The sequence below is a fragment of the Neolamprologus multifasciatus genome, chromosome 12, assembly GCF_963576455.1.
Source record: "Neolamprologus multifasciatus chromosome 12, fNeoMul1.2, whole genome shotgun sequence".
NCBI lineage: Eukaryota > Metazoa > Chordata > Actinopteri > Cichliformes > Cichlidae > Neolamprologus > Neolamprologus multifasciatus.
This window is the reverse complement of record NC_140450.1, coordinates 601,757-611,536: the sequence shown is the minus strand read 5'-3', so window position 1 is coordinate 611,536 and position 9,780 is coordinate 601,757. Positions and strand designations below refer to the sequence as shown.

At 44.4% G+C, this 9,780-nt stretch overlaps 1 protein-coding gene across 1 annotated transcript; it reads right to left on the bottom strand.

Moving 5' to 3' along the window:
* Positions 1–327: 327 nt before the first annotated feature.
* On the bottom strand, positions 328–9,455 carry LOC146506038 (PR domain zinc finger protein 12-like). The gene is made up of 6 exons (XM_085179618.1): positions 7,904–9,455; positions 6,688–6,753; positions 6,462–6,586; positions 5,363–5,518; positions 4,415–4,529; positions 328–3,448 (listed from the first exon to the last, which is right to left on the bottom strand). The coding sequence occupies exons 1-6, from the start codon at positions 8,148–8,150 to the stop codon at positions 2,976–2,978; spliced, it is 1,182 nt and encodes a 393-aa protein (XP_085035744.1). The 5' UTR covers positions 8,151–9,455; the 3' UTR covers positions 328–2,975.
* Between the last annotated feature and the right edge of the window lie 325 nt (positions 9,456–9,780).

Here is a 9,780-nt window from a genome sequence, read left to right as displayed (position 1 = left end):
GTGAGAGTCACGTGGAGCGTCGTCTGTCCTCTCAGTGAGTGAGTGAGACAGTGGACAGCGGTGAGGAGGCTGTGCATCGCAAAAACACATAATATGCCCGACACCTGTAAACGAAGCAGCAGTTTAAAGACGTTTTTGTCTCGGTCTCGACTACAAGTCTAGATTGAAGAAGTCACCTGATGATAATGATGAAACGTTTCTCCCACTGAAACATCCAGATGACACGTCCAGTACACGCCCACCAGCTAAACTATGCTGCACAGGGAACTGGTCCTTCCTCTGACTCCTCCTATCCCAGCATCTTCCTGTGTCGCACCAACACTAAGCGTCCTTCACAAACATCTATCAATCCCCCGTGACAGTCGTCTCCACCCACTCCACCCTGTCTGCACTGTCATCTTCACCTCTACACAACAGCAGTTTCATTAAAGACAACAAAAAATTATTTTAATTCAAACACAAAATCTCTAGCAGTGAAAAGAGGAAATAATCAAAAACCATCAGCGTCACTGAACATTTTGTAATTGTCAATAAACAAACTTCATGCAGTGTCTGATCTTTTCCTTGTTCAAACAGCGCAGCCAGTCTCCAACCTTCATCTCAAACGTTCTTGAAAGAGCTGTAGCTCAGGAGGTCAATCAGGTCATCTTTGGACGTTGGTGGTTCGATCTGGCTGCTCCAGTCTTGGGCAAGACACTAAATTCCCAGTTGATGCCATTGTGTGCGTGTGCATGTGTGTGTGCGCATGCGTATGTGTGCATGTGTGCGTGTATGTGTGTGTGCATGCGTATGTGTGTCACTAAGTGCTTCCTCACTGGAGGTTGTCAGATTGTTGCAGGGTCTTTACGTTAGTTTACAGTTGTCCTGAGGCGACTGCTGGGTGAAGATGAGATACAGTAACACTTTATTAAGAGTATATAGGCTCAAATACAGTGTCCCTTTTAGAAGTCAACATACTTCATTACCAATACATGTGCCATATATGACCTTCTACATATACATATACAGAGATAAAGTGACAATAGAATTATGTTCTGGGCACATCTCATGTTTATATTCACATTCTTATCTTTGACGATGCTAATTTACACAGCAGGAAAAAAGGCTGACAGCTAGTTGTCAGTTAACAGGCTCAGTCAGTTATTAGTGTCTCTTGTCATCATTCTGAGCATCATATACACAAATCAGGCCTCAGGGTAAAAAGTGGGGAAGAGATAAAATTACAGTTCTCTTTTTTTCTATCGAACATATCTGTTAGCCCGTTTAGGCCTGCTAATTAGTTAGCATCACAGCTAAAACATTATCAGCATTAATAATGAAAAAACAGTAAAACATGCTAAATTTCAGACTCTACTTACTCTAATAAGTGGTGAACTTCTTCAGAGGGATTTAATGACTTTTTTAGCAGATTGATTCGTTGGCCAGTAATGTGTTTGTAGCTAACATGTTAGCATGCAGCTAACATGTTAGCTACACCAAATATCAAAACACAACTTCCTTCTTCAGTGGTGAGCATGAGATAAAATACATGAATGTATTCATTAGCCTGCTAATTTGCCTTAGCAGGCTAATACATTTGTATGAAACTATCTGTAACTACCACAGTATGTTAGGCTAGCAGGTACCATTTAAGCTTAAAATGTTTAAAACGAAAACTTTTAGAGTGAAAGTAAAATGATGCTCTACATTTAAATTTTTCATTTGAGCTTTTTTTAATTAAATACATAACGTGTAAGCTAAAGTGCTAGCGTGGTGGCTACTGCTGCATAACAAGGCTAAAGTGTCAATAAAGTTGCTCTGATAATAGATGAATGTAGTCACAAATAGTTATTTTATAATTAACTCAACAAACTAACACATTACTACTGAATTAGTATTCAGGCACAGCATGCAGTCCTGTGAAAAACTGAGTCCACCCCACGCTTCAGCGGTAAGTAAAACCAGCATTCAGTCATGCACAGCTCTCTGAGGTCTGGACTTTGACTGGACCGCTGCAGCAGCTCCATTCTTGTCTTTTCCAGCCGTTCTGCTGCAGGTTTCCTGCTGTGCTTGTAATCAATGTCCGGTTTGGTCCAAGCTTTAGCTGTGAGACAGACGGCCTCACATGTGAATACTTTGGCATACAGAGGAGTTCATGGTTCATTCAGCGAGCCACCGTGCTGACAGTTGGTACGAGGTGTTGGTGGGGTTTGGAAACATAAACTGAGAAGAGGCTTTCTCTAGTAACCCTTCCATCCAAACAAAGGGTGGACTTAAGATTTCACAGACTGTGTTGTTGTTCATCAGATTTAATTCATTTTGAAACCAGCTAAGCAGCAGATATGTCGTGTACTTTCTTTTCACTGTGACCACACCTGGACAAACTGACCAGGTGGGCTGTCTACCAGAAACTCAGTGTTGTCCTCTGAAGAAGTCTGAGTGTTGAAAGACTTGGAGACTGTAGCATCTTCTTCTTGTTTTCACACGTACATGACATCCTTTAACAGAGAAGCTGGAGCATGCAGACCAAAGCACGGCACACGTAAGCTCACGGACACAGATTCAAACGTACACGAAGGACCGAACACGACTCGTCATGCAACAGGAGCATGCATCTTTTGTTTCAGCTTGTCCTCATGAAGCAGCGCATTCAGAACAAACTGTACCAGTGGGTGGGGTACGGGGGGCGGAGGGTCATATGTCGGCTAAAACTCGTTTCCATGCACGTAACAGCGCCCCACGCCCCCCCACAGGAAGTGCCCTGGGTTGGGTGATGGAGCTGCTGGATGTTTGGAGGAGGACGTTTGTTTGTTGGTGAGTTTAATGACGAAGCTTTGCTGTTTCTGCAGAAGACGATGGCGCCCTCTAGTGGTTGGTTGGAAACATCTCTCTGATTGGTTGATGAGACGTGAGCAGGTTCCTGTCTTATTTCCGGCCTGAAACGTGTCCATGTGCGCCTCAGTTATTTCAGCTCGTCTCCTCTCGCCGTCGCCCCATCACAGCACCATGGTGGGTATGTGGTGAACCAGCGACGCTGGGTGAGGCACGGCGGTCAGCTGGGGAGGGTGAGGAGGCGGCGGCGAGTGCGTCGAGTGCACCCCGCCTCCTCCTCCCACCACCAGTACACCTCCTCCTGCGGCGGCGCTGTCCCCCGTGGGGCGGTGCCTGGCGCTCTTCTGGTGCGCCCGCAAACCGGCCAGCTGCGAGTACGCGGACTGGCAGACGTGGCACTTGTAGGGGCGCTCTCCGGTGTGCAGCCGGACGTGGTTCCTCAGCGTGGACGACTGGCTGAAGCGACGGTTGCAGAAGCGGCAGACGAACGGCTTGTCCAGAGTGTGGATGCGCATGTGGGAGCGAAGGTTGCTGCGAGAGTTGAAGCCGCGGTGGCAGATAACACATCGCATGCGCCCCAGACTGGTGGAAGAGGTGGAGGTCGTGGAGGTGGAGCCTTCACAGGTGTGGAAATCATCTGCAGAGAAGAAGAAGAGCTTCAGACTGAACTCAGACCACCCTCTCACCTGTGGAGAGGAACCTTTCAATTCAACTTTATTTATACAGCACCAAATCACAACAACAATCGCCTCACAGCCCTTTATGTTGAAAGGTTCTGCTGGAGGGAGTGTTTCCTCCCCACGGTCACTGTCAAGCTACTGCCCCAACAGCACCGCTCTGAAACTTGGCTGCTGCTTCTTCTTCTTCTTCTTCTTCTTCTTCTTCTTCTTCTTCTTCTTCTTATTATTATTATAACACTAAATATGTATGGAACTATATATATGTTATTTATTTTTCCTATAATAATGATTATTAGTTCTATGAATAGCAATCCAACAATAATATATTTGAACATACATGCATTTAATTTTTAATTTGTCATTTTATTATATTATTATTACTACAAATTTTAAATGTGTACACTTTTATACTAATGTGTACTTTAACTGCAATATTACAATGATATACTTATATTATCCATTATAACACACACACACACACACACACACACACACACACACACATAAAACCAAATATAAAATATACATTTACTTTTTAAATGGTTATTTTTCCAGACTGATTAAAGATAAATTAAATATACATTATTTTTCTCACACATTCATAATAATATAAATTTTTATTTTCCAAAATAATATTTTATATCTGAAAGAACTTCATGTGTAACAATAATAATAATAATAATAATAATAACAACAACAACAACAACAACAACAACAACAATAATAATAATAATAATAATAATAATAATAATAACAGTGTGATGGATTAAGGCCCTTTCGATGACTCCAACACAGATTTAATAAAATATCAATGAAACAATATTTTTGCTGCTGTTTTCAGGGTTCTTGCAGCGCTGCTGGATGTTTGGCTAACTGAGTAGATTTATCAATGACCTCACTGATCAATAATCAAAAATGATTACCGCTCTTGGTCTTCTTGCTCTGTTCGTCCTCTCCTCCAGGAATTCCAGGGATTCCCAGGAATGTGTTGTGAGAGTTTCCGTACCAGACGAGCAGCTCCTGGTCGGGAGGGATGGTCTGAGGAGGGAAGAGAAAAGAGGAAGAGCAATAAATACTTGGATCAGCGTTTACTTCATCATAGCAACATTACTGCGTTTCATTATCACAGTATTATTGTTTTATTGTAAATATTTGATTCTTTCTTTCAAACTTGTCATAAATTCTGAAACATTTTCAGAATTTCTGTTTTTCTTTTCTTCAGTTCAAATCTATTTAAATTCCAGCTGCATGTCGTTAACCTTCGAGCATCAGAACCGCCGGAGTGGAGGGTTACGCTCAGACACCTGGAGGAGCCGGTCGAAGAACGGCGCCTGAAATCAGGCCGAGCTTCATCGCTCAAGGATTCATTTTAGAGAACAGGTGACGGCAGCACGCTGAAGCTTCCCATGTTTCCTTCACGTGGATCTGGAGTCTTCTCAGAAGCTTTTCCGAACATGATGAAGCGACGTGGAATAACAACCACCCTCCTCTGCTCCACTGCTGTTTTGGCTGTTTCTGTAGTTGCTGTGCTGCTTCAGTGACCTTTGTGTGCACGTTTATGGTGTAGGTTAAGAGGCGTGTAGAGTCTGTTCAGGTGTGCAGTGATGTTGGGTTTATTCACTGGAACATGGACGTCTTTATTGATTCCTTTGTTGTTCCAGCAGGCGCTTTGATAAAAGCAAAGATAAATACTTCTGAGCAGACATGAGGAGGAAAAGATCCCTGAACCACCAAGAACCTCAGCCTCTGAACCACCAACATCTCACCGTGAACGCAGGTGTACATGTACCTGGGTCACATGATGTCACCCTGCAGGTGGAAGCAGGTGCGATGATACCTGAGGAGCTAGAACATGACCGAGTTTCACTAACCTCCACCGCCTTGTAGAAGATGCTGCTGCCGATCTGGACCACCTCGAGGTTCTGCTCCTGCTCGTTCCTCGCACACTTGATGTACGTCATCCAGCTCCTCTGGTCCTCCTGACTCGCATCGATAAAATACCTGACTGTGCCGTCCTCATTAAACACCTGAGGAGGGAGGCAGGAAGAAGAAAGTAAACACTATTACCAGCTAAAGTCATTAGTTTAGTGTTCTCAGTAGGTGGTTATTTCAAAGACCTCATACACAGATAATAACTAAGCTTTTTGACATGCTAACCAGTGGAACTGCATATGAGGACCAGTTAACAGTTATCATCATGCTAATCTGTTGGTTCAGTTATTTTAATAGCAAGCTAAGAATCAGCATATAAGTTTGTAAGTTAGATTAGCCATGTAACTTGTTGCAAGTAGTTGGATAGTTAACAGTTAACCATGTTGTTGATAAACCAATTAGCTGGCTAGCTAGCAATTGACTTGTTAGTTAGGTGTGAGCTAGCTAGTATGCTAAAAGCAAGTCACTAAACTTCTTAACCAGCAAACTTTAAGTAAATACTGAGGTTTGTCTGTAAAGGTTCAGCCAGCAGCTAGCTAACACTGGAAATAAGCTGGAAGACTCGATGGTTAGCATTGAGTTAGCCTTCGGGTATTTATTTAGCAAGTATGTTTGCATTTAGCCAGCCACTTGCTCCTGTGAGTTTTAAAAGTTGACTGGCTGTAGAGTTAGCGGGAGCTCGTTACTAGTAGGTGACTAATTAAGTAGAGTGTTAAAACTGAGTGAGTTAGTCTGACAGCTGAAAGTCTGCAGACTTCTTAGCTTAAAGGGAGAAAAGACACGGCCCCAGAATCAAGCCTTGGGGAACTCCACATGGGGGCAACACTGAACCTAAAACTTTCCTCTAACAAAGACACAGTTTTTTGTTTTTAATGATTTATTGATTTATTTTTGAGGAACACAAACAGCTGCTTTCCAGTAGAGGATAACGGAGGGTTATTTTTCATTATGAAACACACAAAGCTGCTCGAGAAAAAAAATCCAAGGAAAAAGAAAGACACCAAAACATGAGCGCTGGAACAGAGCAGTCTGCCTCACCTCCCACATCAGGTTGTTGTTCTTGTACAGGTCGATGTGTTCAGGTGACACCAGGCGTCCGGTGAACGGACCCATCTCTGTCCCCGCTTTGATCCAGGTTTTAGAGAAAATGCCCAGACCTTCTCCTGGGACCACAGAAAACAGTAAAGAGAGGGCGTAAGTAGAACACGGCACCGGTGATTAAAGAGAGACCAGCGAACCCACAGAGGTTTACAGGTGAGCTTACCTGGGACTGAGCTCTGAGCGATGATCACCTCACTGGGTAAAACCAGGCTGGACAGCTTCTGCACCTCTGGACACAAACACAGCGCGCAGATTTTCATGTCAACATGTGTCACTCCTGCTTCTACAATTGGAATTCAAAAATGAAAACAGAAATGACAGCGCTGCTTCGAACTTTTTAAACGCATTTTAAACTGCGTCGGAAACGCTCGGAGCGCATTTTTCTGCCGGTTTATGGATGAAAAAGTCCATGAAAGATGAATACCTGATGGAAGCAGCAGGAAATGTTCCCGAGAACACGTCTACAATCAGGAAACCCCGGGACATTATACGGGAGAGCAGAAGGAGCGCGCGGGGAGAGAAAAGCGGGAGTAAAGGCGTGAAGATGAAAGCTGAGGCCGCCGCGGGAAAACGCGACACGTCCGTCGGAGAGTTGACCCGGAGCATCCACCCGAAGCCCGGCCGCTCCTCCTAAATTATCCCCAACGAACTTCACCCAGAACGGAAACGAATTTCACAATAAAATCGCATTAAAATAAAAAAGAAGTGAGCGCGCGACAGCGAGAAACGGGCCGCGGCTCGCGCTTTGAAAGAGAGATCACGGACGTGATTACCGATCAGCAGCTGTTTGTTCATTAACAAATCATCCAAAGAATTTGATCAAATCTGATCAGTTATTGATGAGGATAATTAGCAACAAACGAACAAGAATCAATATTTTAAATTCATATTTAAACAGTTTAACAGATTTATTTTAAATACGAGTTTAAATGTTAAATTAAATCTTTTTTCTGTTTCATTAAAGATTTTTATCTTTTTCGTTTTAGGCTCCAAAATTTAAATTTATGCGACACTTGTGTAAATATTTACAAGTATTTGTAAATATAGAGAATAAATAAAAAGAGTAAAAAAAAAAAACAGAAGAAGAAATGTGATCAATCAATCAAACAATTATTATTGTTGTTGTTATTATTAATAATAGTATTATATTATTAATAATAACAACACTTATACTACTATAATTTATTTTATTATATTAGTATAAGTAAAATAATATTTTGTGTGTTTGTTTTTTGTGTTGTGTGATGTGTGGACATACTGCAAATCAATTTGGAGACAATAAAGTTACCACTGACAGTATTATTATTATTATCATCATTATTATTGTTATTATGCTTGTTGTTATCTGCTGTTTCTGAGCTGTACGGTTGGTCACTGACCTCCGGAGAAGGACTGCGCGAGCACCTCGGCGGTGAACGCGGTCTTGGGGCTCGCGCTCGGGGCGGTGCGGTCCTCGTGCTGCAGGTGATGCTGGTGCGGGTGGTGCTGCTGCTCGCCCAGCACGTGCCTCCAGCGGCCGTACAGGAAGCTGTGCAGGATGTCCGAGGTGATGATGTCCGCGAGGGACAGCGGAGGCTTGAAGCCCGGCTTCAGGCCCAGAGAAGAGCCGGGCAGCACGGAGCCCATGGCGGGGAGAGCCGAGGTCAGAGCCGGGGTCAGAGCCGGGGTCAGAGCCGGGGTCAGGGAGAAATCCTGCCGCTGAACAAATTAAAAACAAAAAAAAAACACAGTCAAAAACTCCTGTTTCCACCGACCGAGGCGCGAGGAGGAGACGCAGCAGAGGAGCAGCTCGCGTCTCAGTCAGAGGTGAAGTTTAAATCCTGAGAGGAGCAGGAGCAAAGCGGGCGCGGGCCGTGTGGGGGGGTCTTTATATGGAGCTCCATCACCTCCTCCTCCTCTAACAGGGGGAGGGGGGAATCCTGCACGCGCTGTTATTGGCTCCGTTTACAGCTCGGCTCGTGACACCGACACCCCACCGGGAGGAGCGGAGCCGGGCCGGTACTGGACCGAGGCCCCGCGGAGGTCCAAGCCCTCTTAGGACAGGACCTCATAGGGCAGGTGTTCACGCATGCGCAGGTCAGCTTCCTGGCGCGTGTTTCAGAGCTCACCTGCTCCTGCCTGAAGGCAGGGTTGGTAGTTTGATTTCAGCCCGCAGGTCAGGCTCATGGGCAGCTGATCAAACAAACAGCTGATCGTTAAAAACAAAAACAGGAAATATTTTAGTTTACAACTACGTCACAAAACTGGGCGGAGACTAAAAGCGATAAAAAAAAAAAAATCATCAATCAAATATGAGAAAAATGATCCTAACATCAGACTGAGACCCGCCCACAGCTCAGAAACTGTTACTGATGATAAACTGATGACTGATACATTGTTATCATTTTAATCAAGCTGACACAAAAATGTAAAATGTGTCATTTGTGTGTTTGAAATTCAATCAAACGCAGATTTCTTCTGTTTAACAGGTTTGAAAATGAAGCGCAGGAATGTGTGTGTGTGTGTGTGTGTGTGTGTGTGTGTGTGTGTGTGTTTGGGGGGCTGAGTGACAGAGCAGAAAAACCGATTAGAGGACAACAGCTGCTTTCTTCATCACCTCCTCCTCATCCTCCCGCTGTCTCTCAACAGGATTATGATTCTCTCGCTCACTCTGATCTGTATTTATGAGCTTTTAAACATTTATTGTCCTCACACACACACACACACACACACACTTCATGACGCTGTGTGTGTGTGTGTGTACCTGACTAGCTATCTTGGTGAGGACCGAAATCTGCATTCTACTATACTTGTGAGAACCAACAGTCACTTGTGAGGACACACACACGCACACACACACACACACACACACACACACACACACACACACACACACAGACACAGGTCCTCACAAGTTTGAAGCCTTTTTGAGGCTCAAAATGTGGTTTCAGTGTCAGGCGTTCATCGTTAATGTTAGGGAAAGCAGTATGTCAATGAAGGTCCTCACGAAGATAGCTGAACGGGCTTTTGTGTGTGTGTGTGTGTGTGTGTGTGTGTGTGTGTGTGTGTGTGTGTGTGTGTGTGTGTGTGTGTGTGTGTGTGTGATCTTAATATTTGTGCTTATTTGAATGTAAATATAAAATCTGACATCAATCTGCTCCGGGACTCCTCGGTGACTCCTCGGTGTCTCCTCCCGGGCTCGGTGACTCCTCGGTGACTCCTCCGGCGGCCTCGGCCCCGGGACTCCCCCGCCGCGCGTTCCCGGAGCAGAGCAGGG

Coding starts and splice junctions, on each gene's coding strand:
- LOC146506038 (XM_085179618.1), bottom strand. CDS start 8,150: ATGGGCTCCGTGCTGCCCGGCTCTTCTCTGGGCCTGAAGCCGGGCTTC. Junction 6,754..7,903: donor CGCGCAGTCCTTCTCCGGAG/GTCAGTGACCAA, acceptor GTTTGTGTCCAG/AGGTGCAGAAGCTGTCCAGC. Junction 4,530..5,362: donor TCTTCTACAAGGCGGTGGAG/GTTAGTGAAACT, acceptor TTCCCTCCTCAG/ACCATCCCTCCCGACCAGGA.